This window comes from Lissotriton vulgaris, chromosome 9, assembly GCF_964263255.1.
Source record: "Lissotriton vulgaris chromosome 9, aLisVul1.2, whole genome shotgun sequence".
Classification (NCBI taxonomy): domain Eukaryota; kingdom Metazoa; phylum Chordata; class Amphibia; order Caudata; family Salamandridae; genus Lissotriton; species Lissotriton vulgaris.
In genome coordinates this window covers 11,578,019-11,597,065 of record NC_141697.1, presented here as the reverse complement: position 1 = coordinate 11,597,065, position 19,047 = coordinate 11,578,019, and the positions used below count along the sequence as shown (strand labels likewise).

The 19,047-nt window shown below is 44.3% G+C and overlaps 1 protein-coding gene across 1 annotated transcript in view; it reads left to right on the top strand.

The window, feature by feature from the left end:
- LOC147689529 (uncharacterized) overlaps positions 1–18,495 on the top strand; it is a 145,965-nt gene extending 127,470 nt beyond the window's left edge. The window contains exon 5 of the mRNA XM_086937864.1: positions 18,001–18,495. Coding sequence (XP_086793990.1) covers positions 18,001–18,116 — 116 coding nt within the window. The 3' untranslated portion in view covers positions 18,117–18,495. The remainder of the gene's footprint in view (positions 1–18,000) is intronic.
- The last annotated feature ends 552 nt before the right edge of the window (positions 18,496–19,047 follow it).

The window sequence follows — 19,047 nt, the reverse complement described above, 5'->3', positions numbered from 1 at the left end:
ATGAATCGTTTTGTCCACCATAAGCGTGGAAGGGTATGCTCAGACATGAGTCCCTTGCTCACTGCACCATCAGGATTCAAGCAAGCTGGGCCGAAGATGGCTGTAATGCCAGAAACCGGTCCCCAGAAGCTTGTTTCCTTCCCAGTAAAAGAATTGGCTTGGTAGCTTGGTCTGCCCTGTTCCTATGATGCACTGGGCCAGAGACAGACTAATTTGCATGGAGCCAGGTTCTGAGCTGGGATGGTGCAGTGAGCAAAAAAACACTGATGGATCAAGTCCTGATCTGTTGACTGGGTACGAGTGTTCTGCTTAATTCAGATACTCTGTCCATCACCACCCCCTTTTCTGAATCGTTTTGTCCACCATAAGCGTGGAAGGGTATGCTCAGACATGAGTCCCTTGCTCACTGCACCATCAGGATTCAAGCAAGCCGGGCCGAAGACGGCTATAATGCCAGAAACCGGTCCCCGGAAGCTTGTTTCCTTCCCAGTAAAAGAATTGGCTTGGTAGTTTGGTCTGCCCTGTTCCCATGATGCACTGGGCCAGGGACAGACTAATTTGCATGTAGCCAGGTTCTGAGCTGGGATGGTGCATTGAGCAAAAAAATGCTGATGGATCAAGCCCTGATCTGTTGACTGGGTACGAGTGTTCTGCTTAATTCAGATACTCTGTCCATCACCACCCCCTTTTATGAATCGTTTTGTCCACCATAAGCGTGGAAGGGTATGCTCAGACATGAGTCCCTTGCTCACTGCACAATCAGGATTCAAGCAAGCCGGGCCGAAGACGGCTGTAATGCCAGAAACCGGTCCCCGGAAGCTTGTTTCCTTCCCAGTAAAAGAATTGACTTGGTAGTTTGGTCTGCCCTGTTCCCATGATGCACTGGGCCTGGGAAGACTAATTTGCATGTAGCCAAGTTTTGAGCTGGGATGGTGCAGTGAGCAAAAAAATGCTGATGGATCAAGCCCTGATCTGTTGACTGGGTACGAGTGTTCTGCTTAATTCAGATACTCTGTCCATCACCACCCCCTTTTATGAATCGTTTTGTCCACCATAAGCGTGGAAGGGTATGCTCAGACATGAGTCCCTTGCTCACTGCACCATCAGGATTCAAGCAAGCCGGGCCGAAGATGGCTGTAATGCCAGAAACCGGTCCCCAGACGCTTGTTTCCTTCCCAGTAAAAGAATTGGCTTGGTAGCTTGGTCTGCCCTGTTCCTATGATGCACTGGGCCAGGGACAGACTAATTTGCATGGAGCCAGGTTCTGAGCTGGGATGGTGCAGTGAGCAAAAAAACACTGATGGATCAAGTCCTGATCTGTTGACTGGGTACGAGTGTTCTGCTTAATTCAGATACTCTGTCCATCACCACCCCCTTTTCTGAATCGTTTTGTCCACCATAAGCGTGGAAGGGTATGCTCAGACATGAGTCCCTTGCTCACTGCACCATCAGGATTCAAGCAAGCCGGGCCGAAGACGGCTATAATGCCAGAAACCGGTCCCCGGAAGCTTGTTTCCTTCCCAGTAAAAGAATTGGCTTGGTAGTTTGGTCTGCCCTGTTCCCATGATGCACTGGGCCAGGGACAGACTAATTTGCATGTAGCCAGGTTCTGAGCTGGGATGGTGCAGTGAGCAAAAAAATGCTGATGGATCAAGCCCTGATCTGTTGACTGGGTACGAGTGTTCTGCTTAATTCAGATACTCTGTCCATCACCACCCCCTTTTATGAATCGTTTTGTCCACCATAAGCGTGGAAGGGTATGCTCAGACATGAGTCCCTTGCTCACTGCACCATCAGGATTCAAGCAAGCCGGGCCGAAGATGGCTGTAATGCCAGAAACCGGTCCCCAGAAGCTTGTTTCCTTCCCAGTAAAAGAATTGGCTTGGTAGCTTGGTCTGCCCTGTTCCTATGATGCACTGGGCCAGGGACAGACTAATTTGCATGTAGCCAGGTTCTGAGCTGGGATGGTGCAGTGAGCAAAAAAACGCTGATGGATCAAGCCCTGATCTGTTGACTGGGTACGAGTGTTCTGCTTAATTCAGATACTCTGTCCATCACCACCCCCTTTTCTGAATCGTTTTGTCCACCATAAGCGTGGAAGGGTATGCTCAGACATGAGTCCCTTGCTCACTGCACCATCAGGATTCAAGCAAGCCGGGCCGAAAACGGCTATAATGCCAGAAACCGGTCCCCGGAAGCTTGTTTCCTTCCCAGTAAAAGAATTGGCTTGGCAGTTTGGTCTGCCCTGTTCCCATGATGCACTGGGCCAGGGACAGACTAATTTGCATGTAGCCAGGTTCTGAGCTGGGATGGTGCAGTGAGCAAAAAAACGCTGATGGATCAAGCCCTGACCTGTTGACTGGGTACGAGTGTTCTGCTTAATTCAGATACTCTGTCCATCACCACCCCCTTTTCTGAATCGTTTTGTCCACCATAAGCGTGGAAGGGTATGCTCAGAAATGAGTCCCTTGCTCACTGCACAATCAGGATTCAAGCAAGCCGGGCCGAAGACGGCTGTAATGCTAGAAACCGGTCCCCGGAAGCTTGTTTCCTTCCCAGTAAAAGAATTGACTTGGTAGTTTGGTCTGCCCTGTTCCCATGATGCACTGTGCCAGGGACAGACTAATTTGCATGTAGCCAGGTTCTGAGCTGGGATGGTGCAGTGAGCAAAAAAACGCTGATGGATCAAGCCCTGATCTGTTGACTGGGTACTAGTGTTCTGCTTAATTCAGATACTCTGTCCATCACCACCCCCTTTTCTGAATCGTTTTGTCCACCATAAGCGTGGAAGGGTATGCTCAGACATGAGTCCCTTGCTCACTGCACCATCAGGATTCAAGCAAGCGGGGCCGAAGACGGCTATAATGCCAGAAACCGGTCCCCGTAAGCTTGTTTCCTTCCCAGTAAAAGAATTGGCTTGGTAGTTTGGTCTGCCCTGTTTCCATGATGCACTGGGCCAGGGACAGACTAATTTGCATGTAGCCAGGTTCTGAGCTGGGATGGTGCAGTGAGCAAAAAAACGCTGATGGATCAAGCCCTGATCTGTTGACTGGGTACGAGAGTTCTGCTTAATTCAGATACTCTGTCCATCACCACCCCCTTTTCTGAATCATTTTGTCCACCATAAGCGTGGAAGGGTATGCAGACATGAGTCCCTTGCTCACTGCACCATCAGGATTCAAGCAAGCCAGGCGGAAGATGGTTGTAATGCCAGAAACCGGTCCCCGGAAGCTTGTTTCCTTCCCAGTAAAAAAATTGGCTTGGTAGTTTGGTCAGCCCTGTTCCCATGATGCACTGGGCCAGGGACAGACTAATTTGCATGTAGCCAGGTTCTGAGATGGGATGGTGCAGTGAGCAAAAAAATGCTGATGGATCAAGCCCTGATCTGTTGACTGGGTACCAGTGTTCTGCTTAATTCAGATACTCTGTCTATCACCACCCCCTTTTATGAATCGTTTTGTCCACCATAAGCGTGGAAGGGTATGCTCAGACATGAGTCCCTTGCTCACTGCACCATCAGGATTCAAGCAAGCCGGGCCGAAGATGGCTGTAATGCCAGAAACCGGTCCCCAGAAGCTTGTTTCCTTCCCAGTAAAAGAATTGGCTTGGTAGCTTGGTCTGCCCTGTTCCTATGATGCACTGGGCCAGGGACAGACTAATTTGCATGGAGCCAGGTTCTGAGCTGGGATGGTGCAGTGAGCAAAAAAACACTGATGGATCAAGTCCTGATCTGTTGACTGGGTACGAGTGTTCAGCTTAATTCAGATACTCTGTCCATCACCACCCCCTTTTCTGAATCGTTTTGTCCACCATAAGCGTGGAAGGGTATGCTCAGACATGAGTCCCTTGCTCACTGCACCATCAGGATTCAAGCAAGCCGGGCCGAAGACGGCTATAATGCCAGAAACCGGTCCCCGGAAGCTTGTTTCCTTCCCAGTAAAAGAATTGGCTTGGTAGTTTGGTCTGCCCTGTTCCCATGATGCACTGGGCGAGGGACAGACTAATTTGCATGTAGCCAGGTTCTGAGCTGGGATGGTGCAGTGAGCAAAAAAATGCTGATGGATCAAGCCCTGATCTGTTGACTGGGTACGAGTGTTCTGCTTAATTCAGATACTCTGTCCATCACCACCCCCTTTTATGAATCGTTTTGTCCACCATAAGCGTGGAAGGGTATGCTCAGACATGAGTCCCTTGCTCACTGCACCATCAGGATTCAAGCAAGCCGGGCCGAAGATGGCTGTAATGCCAGAAACCGGTCCCCAGAAGCTTGTTTCCTTCCCAGTAAAAGAATTGGCTTGGTAGCTTGGTCTGCCCTGTTCCTATGATGCACTGGGCCAGGGACAGACTAATTTGCATGTAGCCAGGTTCTGAGCTGGGATGGTGCAGTGAGCAAAAAAACGCTGATGGATCAAGCCCTGATCTGTTGACTGGGTACGAGTGTTCTGCTTAATTCAGATACTCTGTCCATCACCACCCCCTTTTCTGAATCGTTTTGTCCACCATAAGCGTGGAAGGGTATGCTCAGACATGAGTCCCTTGCTCACTGCACCATCAGGATTCAAGCAAGCCGGGCCGAAAACGGCTATAATGCCAGAAACCGGTCCCCGGAAGCTTGTTTCCTTCCCAGTAAAAGAATTGGCTTGGCAGTTTGGTCTGCCCTGTTCCCATGATGCACTGGGCCAGGGACAGACTAATTTGCATGTAGCCAGGTTCTGAGCTGGGATGGTGCAGTGAGCAAAAAAACGCTGATGGATCAAGCCCTGACCTGTTGACTGGGTACGAGTGTTCTGCTTAATTCAGATACTCTGTCCATCACCACCCCCTTTTCTGAATCGTTTTGTCCACCATAAGCGTGGAAGGGTATGCTCAGAAATGAGTCCCTTGCTCACTGCACCATCAGGATTCAAGCAAGCCGGGCCGAAGACGGCTGTAATGCTAGAAACCGGTCCCCGGAAGCTTGTTTCCTTCCCAGTAAAAGAATTGACTTGGTAGTTTGGTCTGCCCTGTTCCCATGATGCACTGTGCCAGGGACAGACTAATTTGCATGTAGCCAGGTTCTGAGCTGGGATGGTGCAGTGAGCAAAAAAACGCTGATGGATCAAGCCCTGATCTGTTGACTGGGTACTAGTGTTCTGCTTAATTCAGATACTCTGTCCATCACCACCCCCTTTTCTGAATCGTTTTGTCCACCATAAGCGTGGAAGGGTATGCTCAGACATGAGTCCCTTGCTCACTGCACCATCAGGATTCAAGCAAGCGGGGCCGAAGACGGCTATAATGCCAGAAACCGGTCCCCGTAAGCTTGTTTCCTTCCCAGTAAAAGAATTGGCTTGGTAGTTTGGTCTGCCCTGTTTCCATGATGCACTGGGCCAGGGACAGACTAATTTGCATGTAGCCAGGTTCTGAGCTGGGATGGTGCAGTGAGCAAAAAAACGCTGATGGATCAAGCCCTGATCTGTTGACTGGGTACGAGAGTTCTGCTTAATTCAGATACTCTGTCCATCACCACCCCCTTTTCTGAATCATTTTGTCCACCATAAGCGTGGAAGGGTATGCAGACATGAGTCCCTTGCTCACTGCACCATCAGGATTCAAGCAAGCCAGGCGGAAGATGGTTGTAATGCCAGAAACCGGTCCCCGGAAGCTTGTTTACTTCCCAGTAAAAAAATTGGCTTGGTAGTTTGGTCAGCCCTGTTCCCATGATGCACTGGGCCAGGGACAGACTAATTTGCATGTAGCCAGGTTCTGAGATGGGATGGTGCAGTGAGCAAAAAAAGGCTGATGGATCAAGCCCTGATCTGTTGACTGGGTACAAGTGTTCTGCTTAATTCAGATACTCTGCCCATCACCACCCCCTTTTCTAAATCGTTTTGTCCACCATAAGCTTGGAAGGGTATGCTCAGACATGAGTCCCTTGCTCACTGCACCATCAGGATTCAAGCAAGCCGGGCCGAAGACGGCTGTAATGCCAGAAACCGGTCCCCGGAAGCTTGTTTCCTTCCCAGTAAAAGAATTGGCATGGTAGTTTGGTCTGCCCTGTTCCAATGATGCACTGGGCCAGGGACAGAGTAATTTGCATGTAGCCAGGTTCTGAGCTGGGATGGTGCAGTGAGCAAAAAAATGCTGATGGATCAAGCCCTGATCTGTTGACTGGGTACCAGTGTTCTGCTTAATTCAGATACTCTGTCCATCACCGCCCCCTTTTCTGAATCGTTTTGTCCACCATAAGCGTGGAAGGGTATGCTCAGACATGAGTCCCTTGCTCACTGCACCATCAGGATTCAAGCAAGCCGGGCCGAAGACGGCTGTTATGCCAGAAATTGGTCCACGGAAGCTTGTTTCCTTCCCAGTAAAATAATTGGCTTGGTAGTTTGGTCTGCCCTGTTCCCATGATGCACTGGGCCAGGGACAGACTAATCTGCATGTAGCCAGGTTCTGAGCTGGGATTGTGCAGTGAGCAAAAAAACGCTGATAGATCAAGCCCTGATCTGTTGACTGGGTACAAGTGTTCTGCTTATTTCAGATACTCTGTCCATCACCACCCCCTTTTCTGAATCGTTTTGCCATCCATAAGCGTGGAAGGGTATGCTCAGACATGAGTCCCTTGCTCACTGCACCATCAGGATTCAAGCAAGCCGGGCCGAAGACGGCTGTAATGCCAGAAACCGGTCCCCGGAAGCTTGTTTCCTTCCCAGTAAAAGAATTGGCATGGTAGTTTGGTCTGCCCTGTTCCAATGATGCACTGGGCCAGGGACAGAGTAATTTGCATGTAGCCAGGTTCTGAGCTGGGATGGTGCAGTGAGCAAAAAAATGCTGATGGATCAAGCCCTGATCTGTTGACTGGGTACCAGTGTTCTGCTTAATTCAGATACTCTGTCCATCACCGCCCCCTTTTCTGAATCGTTTTGTCCACCATAAGCGTGGAAGGGTATGCTCAGACATGAGTCCCTTGCTCACTGCACCATCAGGATTCAAGCAAGCCGGGCCGAAGACGGCTGTTATGCCAGAAATTGGTCCACGGAAGCTTGTTTCCTTCCCAGTAAAATAATTGTCTTGGTAGTTTGGTCTGCCCTGTTCCCATGATGCACTGGGCCAGGGACAGACTAATCTGCATGTAGCCAGGTTCTGAGCTGGGATTGTGCAGTGAGCAAAAAAACGCTGATAGATCAAGCCCGGATCTGTTGACTGGGTACAAGTGTTCTGCTTAATTCAGATACTCTGCCCATCACCACCCCCTTTTCTGAATCGTTTTGTCCATCATAAGTGTGGAAGGGTATGCTCAGACATGAATCCCTTGCTCACTGCACCATCAGGATTCAAGCAAGCCGGGCCGAAGACGGCTGTAATGCCATAAACCAGTCCCCTGAAGCTTGTTTCCTTCCCAGTAAAAGAATTGGCTTGGTAGTTTGGTCTGCCCTGTTCCCATGATGCACTGGGCCTGGGAAGACTAATTTGCATGTAGCCAAGTTTTGAGCTGGGATGGTGCAGTGAGCAAAAAAATGCTGATGGATCAAGCCCTGATCTGTTGACTGGGTACGAGTGTTCTGCTTAATTCAGATACTCTGTCCATCACCACCCCCTTTTATGAATCGTTTTGTCCACCATAAGCGTGGAAGGGTATGCTCAGACATGAGTCCCTTGCTCACTGCACCATCAGGATTCAAGCAAGCCGGGCCGAAGATGGCTGTAATGCCAGAAACCGGTCCCCAGACGCTTGTTTCCTTCCCAGTAAAAGAATTGGCTTGGTAGCTTGGTCTGCCCTGTTCCTATGATGCACTGGGCCAGGGACAGACTTATTTGCATGGAGCCAGGTTCTGAGCTGGGATGGTGCAGTGAGCAAAAAAACACTGATGGATCAAGTCCTGATCTGTTGACTGGGTACGAGTGTTCTGCTTAATTCAGATACTCTGTCCATCACCACCCCCTTTTCTGAATCGTTTTGTCCACCATAAGCGTGGAAGGGTATGCTCAGACATGAGTCCCTTGCTCACTGCACCATCAGGATTCAAGCAAGCCGGGCCGAAGACGGCTATAATGCCAGAAACCGGTCCCCGGAAGCTTGTTTCCTTCCCAGTAAAAGAATTGGCTTGGTAGTTTGGTCTGCCCTGTTCCCATGATGCACTGGGCCAGGGACAGACTAATTTGCATGTAGCCAGGTTCTGAGCTGGGATGGTGCAGTGAGCAAAAAAATGCTGATGGATCAAGCCCTGATCTGTTGACTGGGTACGAGTGTTCTGCTTAATTCAGATACTCTGTCCATCACCACCCCCTTTTATGAATCGTTTTGTCCACCATAAGCGTGGAAGGGTATGCTCAGACATGAGTCCCTTGCTCACTGCACCATCAGGATTCAAGCAAGCCGGGCCGAAGATGGCTGTAATGCCAGAAACCGGTCCCCAGAAGCTTGTTTCCTTCCCAGTAAAAGAATTGGCTTGGTAGCTTGGTCTTCCCTGTTCCTATGATGCACTGGGCCAGGGACAGACTAATTTGCATGTAGCCAGGTTCTGAGCTGGGATGGTGCAGTGAGCAAAAAAACGCTGATGGATCAAGCCCTGATCTGTTGACTGGGTACGAGTGTTCTGCTTAATTCAGATACTCTGTCCATCACCACCCCCTTTTATGAATCGTTTTGTCCACCATAAGCGTGGAAGGGTATGCTCAGACATGAGTCCCTTGCTCACTGCACCATCAGGATTCAAGCAAGCTGGGCCGAAGATGGCTGTAATGCCAGAAACCGGTCCCCAGAAGCTTGTTTCCTTCCCAGTAAAAGAATTGGCTTGGTAGCTTGGTCTGCCCTGTTCCTATGATGCACTGGGCCAGAGACAGACTAATTTGCATGGAGCCAGGTTCTGAGCTGGGATGGTGCAGTGAGCAAAAAAACACTGATGGATCAAGTCCTGATCTGTTGACTGGGTACGAGTGTTCTGCTTAATTCAGATACTCTGTCCATCACCACCCCCTTTTCTGAATCGTTTTGTCCACCATAAGCGTGGAAGGGTATGCTCAGACATGAGTCCCTTGCTCACTGCACCATCAGGATTCAAGCAAGCCGGGCCGAAGACGGCTATAATGCCAGAAACCGGTCCCCGGAAGCTTGTTTCCTTCCCAGTAAAAGAATTGGCTTGGTAGTTTGGTCTGCCCTGTTCCCATGATGCACTGGGCCAGGGACAGACTAATTTGCATGTAGCCAGGTTCTGAGCTGGGATGGTGCATTGAGCAAAAAAATGCTGATGGATCAAGCCCTGATCTGTTGACTGGGTACGAGTGTTCTGCTTAATTCAGATACTCTGTCCATCACCACCCCCTTTTATGAATCGTTTTGTCCACCATAAGCGTGGAAGGGTATGCTCAGACATGAGTCCCTTGCTCACTGCACAATCAGGATTCAAGCAAGCCGGGCCGAAGACGGCTGTAATGCCAGAAACCGGTCCCCGGAAGCTTGTTTCCTTCCCAGTAAAAGAATTGACTTGGTAGTTTGGTCTGCCCTGTTCCCATGATGCACTGAGCCAGGGACAGACTAATTTGCATGTAGCCAGGTTCTGAGCTGGGATGGTGCAGTGAGCAAAAAAACGCTGATGGATCAAGCCCTGATCTGTTGACTGGGTACGAGAGTTCTGCTTAATTCAGATACTCTGTCCATCACCACCCCCTTTTCTGAATCATTTTGTCCACCATAAGCGTGGAAGGGTATGCAGACATGAGTCCCTTGCTCACTGCACCATCAGGATTCAAGCAAGCCAGGCGGAAGATGGCTGTAATGCCAGAAACCGGTCCCCGGAAGCTTGTTTCCTTCCCAGTAAAAGAATTGGCTTGGTAGTTTGGTCAGCCCTGTTCCCATGATGCACTGGGCCAGGGACAGACTAATTTTTATGTAGCCAGGTTCTGAGATGGGATGGTGCAGTGAGCAAAAAAAGGCTGATGGATCAAGCCCTGATCTGTTGACTGGGTACAAGTGTTCTGCTTAATTCAGATACTCTGCCCATCACCACCCCCTTTTCTGAATCGTTTTGTCCACCATAAGCTTGGAAGGGTATGCTCAGACATGAGTCCCTTGCTCACTGCACCATCAGGATTCAAGCAAGCCGGGCCGAAGACGGCTGTAATGCCAGAAACCGGTCCCCGGAAGCTTGTTTCCTTCCCAGTAAAAGAATTGGCATGGTAGTTTGGTCTGCCCTGTTCCAATGATGCACTGGGCCAGGGACAGAGTAATTTGCATGTAGCCAGGTTCTGAGCTGGGATGGTGCAGTGAGCAAAAAAATGCTTATGGATCAAGCCCTGATCTGTTGACTGGGTACCAGTGTTCTGCTTAATTCAGATACTCTGTCCATCACCGCCCCCTTTTCTGAATCGTTTTGTCCACCATGAGCGTGGAAGGGTATGCTCAGACATGAGTCCCTTGCTCACTGCACCATCAGGATTCAAGCAAGCCAGGCCGAAGACGGCTGTTATGCCAGAAATTGGTCCACGGAAGCTTGTTTCCTTCCCAGTAAAATAATTGGCTTGGTAGTTTGGTCTGCCCTGTTCCCATGATGCACTGGGCCAGGGACAGACTAATCTGCATGTAGCCAGGTTCTGAGCTGGGATTGTGCAGTGAGCAAAAAAACGCTGATAGATCAAGCCCTGATCTGTTGACTGGGTACAAGTGTTCTGCTTAATTCAGATACTCTGTCCATCACCACCCCCTTTTCTGAATCGTTTTGCCATCCATAAGCGTGGAAGGGTATGCTCAGACATGAGTCCCTTGCTCACTGCACCATCAGGATTCAAGCAAGCCCTGATCTGTTGACTGTGTACGACTGTTCTGCTTAATTCAGACAGTCTGTCCATCACTACCCCCTTTTCTGAATCGCCATCTTAACCTAGTCAAAATACACCGTAGACTACTTCTTTGAAATAATCTATCAGGAAAAATGTTTTAATAGACTTTTATTACTAGGCGGCAAGCTGAATAAGAATCGATTATACTGAGTCATAATCAAATTCAGGGCACTTTTATTGTTAATCGCAAATATATGAAATTCACGAAGCTGGCAGCCATTTTGGATCGGTCAAATCAACACAAAAGCCATGTTTGTATTTATGACGGCAGCCATCATAGATTGATCAAGTTCTTATTTGTTCATTATAAAATCACTCGTTAAATATCTTCTTAGAGGAAGACGCCAGACCTATTATTTAGTATTATACAATTATGCCGGTAATTATGAGACATCGCTGGTCCTTCAAATTTATGCTTAATTGTGTCATGGCGATGTGTTTACGCGCTCCGAGCGTGGCCGCCATTATGAACTAGTCAAGACGACCAGAAAGACTATTTATGATCACAAGATATTTATTTCAAAAAAAGCAACAAAGAAAGTGGCCATTTTAGAATATTTTGATAATCATGAAGACTATACTATTACATCAAGTAGTTCTTTTTAGGATCAAAAGATGTTGAAGTTGTAGGACGTGATATATAATGAAAGAAAAAAAGGGGAATGCTAACATTTTCTGGGAAATATAATTCAATAATCTCCCAAAGAGATATTTTTTTAAGAAAACCACATGACCGGAGTGAAAAGGGTTCATATTCACAATAAACCCAATTTGTGTGTAATCGAAATGACAAACATTAAATAAAGAGATTTCTAAATTTCTATTAGACATGAAAGGGTGAAAAGCAGCCAGTGATATATTCAGTAATTAATAAAAAAAACCTTGACTCAGTATTAACTACCAAATTGAAATTATTAGGCAGCATAAGTTGATAAAGATCAAATTAGATGGGTATTTCGGAAACATCGATTGATGGAACTCAGGCTAGGGGGATTAGATGTCAAACAATACCCCAACAGAGGTCAACATTATATATGCAGGGATCAATCAAACCCTTAGGTCAATGAAAAGTAGAAATACACAGTTCTACAAAAAATGATGGAATTCATTATTTACATTCAGTCCCTTATTCACAGCTCTCAATCTGCATATCCATCGTGCCTCAAGTTGTCTGAGACACGTTGTCCTGTCTCCCCCTCGTTTGCCTAACGGGACCCTGTCAATTGCATGGAATTTAATCTCCTTTTCATAAGGATGACTTTGGGGGATATGCTGCGCCACTGGACTGTGTATATCATTGTTTCTTATGTTTCTAATATGTTCCTGAACTCGTATTTTCAGGCATCTGATACTACTGCCTACATAGATCATGTTACAATGACAGATAATCACATAGACAACAAAGGTTGTATTGCAGTTTATGAATGAGGTGATCCTATGTGTCTTCAAGCTGTTGTAACTGTAGCTAACCATCTTATTCATTCCGTATTCACATACTGTACAATTGCCACATACAAAGAAACCAGCCGGTTTCTCTGTTAGCCATGCAGAGCCACTTTTTTGGGGGGGATTTACATAACTAGGGCAAAGAATATTTTTGATTGTTGTACCCTTTTTATAGACAACCCTCGGGTTGTCTGAGATGACACCTGTAGGCAATGTTTCTGATTTCAAAAGATGCCAATGTTTCCTTAAGATGTTATAGATATGGCTACTGTACATTCCATATTCTGTTATGAATGCACATTGGTTCAGGGAAACATTAGTGTTCTTTTTGGGTTGTTTAATCAGGGTCTCACAGCGTTTCTTTTTTCTAATCTTACTTTCAGCTTTGACAATATCTTTTTTTGCATAACCTCTAGCCAAAAAGTCAGTCTTCATCCTGTCTATGGTATTTTCAAAATTGGCATCTTCACTACAATTGCGATTTGCACGTATCATCTCGCCATATGGAATGGCTACTATGGTATTCCTAGGATGACAACTATCCGCATGCAATATACTATTGCACGAGGTCGGTTTTCTGTGCATGTCGCTCTGAATTGTACCCTCCTTTACATAAAGTTTTAGATCGAGGAATACAATTTCCTGTTTGGAGAAGTTGATGGTAAGTTTGATATTACGATCATTTCTATTTAAGTAACGAAAGTAATCATTCAATCCATCAGTGCTGCCCTTCCAAATAAGAAAGATGTCGTCAATATAACGCACATAGAAAATTATGTCATCCAACCATTCTGTAGCGCCATGGCCCCAGGCATGCGCCATCTCAAACAAACCCATAAATAGGTTTGCATAAGATGGAGCAAACCTGGAACCCATGGCAGTACCCCATCCTCATGTAAGAAGACATTACGTGTCAAAATCAATTCAGCCATAGCCAACAACATCTGGGTATGTTCAAGATGACATGCATTTCGTTTATAGAGGAAATGCTGTAAGGACCTCATCCCATTCTCCAATTCTGTACAGGTATACAGGCTTTCCACGTCCATAGTTACGAACGTGAAAAGCTCCTCATCCCATATTACATCTTCTAATTTGCAGAGAAGTTCTCTGCTGTCCTGTAAATAGGATGGCAAGTTCCGTACAAAAGGTTGAAGAAATGAATCTACATATTCAGCTAAGTGTTCAGTAGGACCTCCATTGCCCGATATAATGGGCCTTCCAGGAGGAAAAACACCGCCCTTGTGCACTTTGGGAAGTGCATAGATACATGGGAAATGTGAATTGTCTGCCCTTAAATATCTGTATTCAGGTTCAGATATTAAGCCAGATTCCCTCCATTCGACTAATCTCGAAATTGATGTCACATTCAATATCTTTGATAGGATTTGCACGTAACACAGCATAACAGGTAGTATCATTAAGCTGTCTACGTATTTCATTGGAGTAATCCAAGAAATCCAGAATGACGATGTTCCCGCCCTTGTCAGCCTCACGAACTACCAAGGACGGGTCGTCACATATAGTCTGTAAAAAAAGTTTGTCAGATTTGCTAATGTTATAAGAATGCTTGCATCTATTACTCAACAAATGCATGTCTTCCAGTCTGTAAAGGTCTTGTGTAACTCTAGTGGAGAATTCATCAATAGCAGTTTTAGGACTTGGTGGTATGAATTTTGAACGATTTTTTAAACCACTATCAATTGTAGTGTCCTCATACATATCAAGATTTCGCGAGTGCATGATCAAATCCCCCACTACATCATGTTCATCTAGTGTCGCAATTGTATGTGAGATGTCAACTTCAGCAATTGTAAATTCAGAAACATTTTTTACATGTTGGACAGGAATACGGACATCAGGTTGCTCTGCAAAGTATTGTTTTAATTTTAAATTGCGTGTGAAACGAAATAGATCAACATGTACATTGTCCAAAGTTTGTTTGTCAGTTACACAGAAATGTAAACCTTTTTGCAAAATGGATATTTCTTCAACAGAAAAATTCTTAGAAGACAGATTAATCACATTTACATCATTCTGCCTGTCACTGCCCATTTCACTGTCCATATCATAGTTCACAATCTGATTACAAGGGCCTATTTGTTTTTTCCCATTTTTGCCTTGGTTGTGAATCTTGTATTTCTGGCCAACCCGCCTGGTTCTTCGTTTAGTCCTCTTTTTTTGTTGTTCCCCAAGCGGTACCTCTGTACCTCCTTTAAAAAATCAGACTCTGGGTTTGGGTTAAGGGTGGATGTGCTCGTTCCCTCACCTGGGTCAGTCTCAACTGAAGAGACAGAGGAAATAGAAGTGCTACTAGATGAGATGCTTGGTGCCCGTGTTTCAGTGATTGGGGTTGTGGTGCTTTTTGTTCCCACATCATCAAATTTGCGTGAAAAAGTAAATATACGTCCCCTTTCATAATCACCGCGATCTCTCTCTATTTTTTGTTGTTTTTTGCCTTTGAGATATAATTGCTAGCTAGCCAATTCCTTTTTTAAAATCTCATAATTCTTTTGAGTCATATCTGGTAAGTTCATTTCACTGATTTCTTTTTCAAGAGCCAGTATTTCCTCCCTTATTTTTTTGCCTCTCCTTTCCGCATTGCGGATCAGGATGTCCATCATTTTAAATGATGCCATGTGCAAACCCTCCTCCCATTCCCCTAGGAGATCTGATTCTAGATCTTCATAGTTCGGGAAGATGAGAATACGCAATCCTCTCGGGATGCGTTTGTTCTCTAGGTATTTCTTGAGTGTTGCACCATCCCACCATTTGGCGAGCTCTTGCTTGTGTAGTTTCTCAAGCCGGATGAATTTGTTCTTAAGACTATCCTTCTTTATAGGGGGAGCTACCGGATGTGCAGTGTTTTTTTCTTTATTAAATAGGTCACATAACAACTCCTCTCTATTGTCCTCAAACATTGTGACCTTAGAGTAAGGAGATATAATTCACAAGTTGTCCAATCTATAGGGTGATACTTCCATGCGGGCCAGCCCAAAATACAAAACTCAAGCCAGCAGAGGGGATTAAGGCTATTATGCCCGCACCGGTGACCAAGTTCCTAATGTATACATATGTGTGGGTGCAGATGGTCTGGGATACAATCCCCTAGATCCCAAAGTTAGAAAACAAAAAATCCTTTTTGTTTTACACATCAAATTGCACAAGATGACCCTGCACACCCCAACAATTAGTTAATACAATATAAATGCTTAATATGCAAATGTTCACAAAAGATCCAATTGTTCTCCCAAGAATATCCAAAGTCAGATTTCTTCTTTAAGCAATCCTTTTATTCACAATTGAAGATTAAAACCAATAGCCAACGCGTTTCGTCCGTGACCGGACTTCTTCAGGGCTACATTTAAAAAATACCAAAAATATATATAAACATATGTACATGATATAGGAAACTTGTCCACAGAAAAATAATTCATACTGTTTAACAGAGAGTAAAATTACAGAGAACCAGACGTCAAACAAAACCCCAACAGAGGTCAACATTATATATGCAGGGATCAATCAAATCCTTGGGTCAATGAAAAGTACTTTTGCTCCATCAGAAACACTATGCATTGTTTGGAGTTTATGCAGGATGCCAAATAATATCGTACTTATAGATGGCGAACTTTCGGCTCTTACATCCTTTATGGATTGCTTATAAATCGGGTATGCAAATAGCATGTTCAGCATGATGGGGCCAATTATTTTTACAAGTAGGACCTTAAGAAAAGTGTCCTAACAAATGTATTTTATGTACATATAGTTCACATAAAACTGATGAATTAGAAGGGCATATCTTCTATTACCCGGCTTTTCTCTGTACAGATGTCTCAAAAAGGATGAAGGAAATTTATAATAGCGCATTTTAGATCTATGATTCACATTAGAGTAAAAACATTATTTTCATCTTCTTGTTCAAACAGATAGAATTCCAGTTAAGGGACATACAAATTGAAAATGCGATGTTGCATGCCACATATGAATAACCACTTACTAAGTGGGTCTGGATTCATAGAATCCGAAAAAATTAATATCCTGCTGTTCTCTTCATAAAAATAATATATGCACCTATATCTGTAATAGACAGTTGTTTAGCCCTGTGTAAACATCCTTAAAATCTTTCTTGCAGGCACTTACTTCATGTCTTTACTCTCATTGAAAATTAGGACCTTTGGCACATCTCGAACATATGATCTCCCCTTTTTTATTGAAGTAAGTGTTTAACATAGGTGTTCCTTTTGACTATTGAGTTTACCATAATTCTGCCTCTTAGCAAGTGTCCAAAATAGAAGGGCTTTCTTGTCTCTGTCAAAATTAAACATGAATTATCTCCATGAGCAAACTAGATCACGATACCGAATTAGAAAATGATTTAAAGAAAATAAAATGATATGTGATAACTTTAGGAATAATGGAGGTTTATTACACTGAAGAAGGATATGATATGATCAATGTATGAAATATTGAAACTCGCATATATCTGTTTACAGAACTATTTTTGAAACGCAAGTTTGAAGACCAATCTGAAGCTGTGCCATACAGATATATTTAAATTAAGGTATTCTGAATTTTCAAATTATGAAATATGTTGTATAATCTGTGTACTTAGCTTTAAATTAAATCTGCTTAGACTCTCCTGACTTATCCTAAATTTTCATTGGACATTCTGTTTGCCTGTAGAAACCTAGGTGTTAAACCAGTGTAAACTTGGCTTTGTCTTCTTGTTACATGAATATTTTAAAGAGACATGACTGAAATTCAGTCTTTTGTGTGTGTTCTCCCTGGAAGAAAATGAGATAAAATCAAAGTCTATTTCTGAATAGTGTCTACTATAAAATATCTGTTTTTCTGTAATTTTACTCTCTGTTAAACATTATGAATTATTTTTCTGTGGACAAGTTTCCTATATCATGTACATATGTTTATATATATTTTTTGTATTTTTTAAATGTAGCCCTGAAGAAGTCCGGTTACGGACGAAACGTGTTGGCTATTGGTTTTAATCTTCAATTGTGAATAAAAGGATTGCTTAAAGAAGAAATCTGACTTTGGATATTCTTGGGAGAACAATTGGATGTTTTGTGAACATATGCATATTAAGCATTTATATTGTGTTAAGTAATTGTTGGGGTGTGCAGGGTCATCTTGTGCAATATACTTACTGCTTACCTGAAAAAATATAAGATGAACTTTGAAAACATATAAGATGAACTTTGGAATGAGGTTCTTTATTTGTTTCAACTTTTGGTTTCTTGTTTTATTGCCCAATTCAGCCTTCAGAAAGCTTATTTGATCAATCCAAACACCAAGCGAAACACGTGTCAGCTTAAAGATTTTAGGAAGGTAGACTGCAGTACAATGAACAAATAATATAATACTGAAGTGACTTATTGTTGCAAAAGTGTTCATTCTGGAAATGTGTTATTTTTGCCTTACCCATCTGGGTATGAGGTTCCCACCAAGTGCAGCCAATAGCACATGATGTTCTCTTATTAAGTTCTTAGTATCATAACTTAACGGAAATAAGTGACTTGTTTGGAGCCTTCTTTGTGTAGAAAAAAAAGTCTCAGTTCAATCATCAAACATGCAGGTGTATGTGATATACAGCTTTTCATACTCACATACTATCTCACCCAGTCAAACAATGGAAGTTAAACAGAGTTCTACAGTTTCACCAAAGTTCAAAGCACACTAGAGGATGGGAAACTGAGATGTGCTGTCTTTGTGTTTCAGGATTCAGCATGAAATCGTGTGCTAACAAGGATGCCTGTGACGTCGGAGTTGCCAGCCTGAAGAAAAAAAAAGGATATCGTTTTGATTTAAAGTGTATTCTTGCCAATAAAATGTAAAATGGCCATAGAAGTCAACAATCCATCCTTTTCTCACCCTTCTTAATCAGATCCCTGTGTCCACTGGAACCATCTGATGCCGAGGGTCAAATGGATGCACATTGTAAAGACAATATTATGCTGTTTATCAGCCAATCCCACTTCCATTGGGACAGCTTTGTCTGCATGTTGGGTTCCACCTGTAGGCACATTGAAGCCTTGAAAATTTATTATACATATGTATTTATATATATGTCATTTATAGAGAGGAAATGGAATGATGTGGATGGAAGAGTTTGAAAGTACAGAGCGGGCAGACAAAGAGAGGATGGAATTTTTGGAGCAAGGAGACAGCCCTGAGTGGTGAACTTTGAAGAGCAATAAAAACGACAGTCACCATGAACATTATAGTGAACATGTATATGATTAGTCAAAACCTAGGCATACGTTATTTTGGTATTGTACAACATTTGTGATGTACTTGGTCCCAGAGCTCTCAGCGGGAGCCGCTGGGTGCACGGGGCAGGTTTGACCAATGAACATGACTTCAAAGGGGTTTAACTTCTTACTGACATTGTATCTCAGAGAATGAGAATTTGAAAGAGGGATACCAAGGCTGGACGTTTAAACCTTGAAATATGCTGCAGGCTGCATGGCTAGCTATCTGCATCCCTTTCTTCCCAGTATCATCTCATACTTGAGCAGCTCCTTCCCAGGACTAGCACCAAAAAGGCCCACTCACCTCTGAGAGGGGACTCTGAAAGGTTCAGATGATCAAACTCTAGCTGATCATCCCGATGTTCGGTTCCACCTCTGGCCAATGTCCCCTACAACAATTTTCCATTGTTCCATTGTTCAAGTCTTTATTTCGATTTTTGGAAAAAAAATCATAAAAGTCAACAAGATTAAAATACAATACATATCAGCATTTTTCAAAGATAAAAAAGAAAAG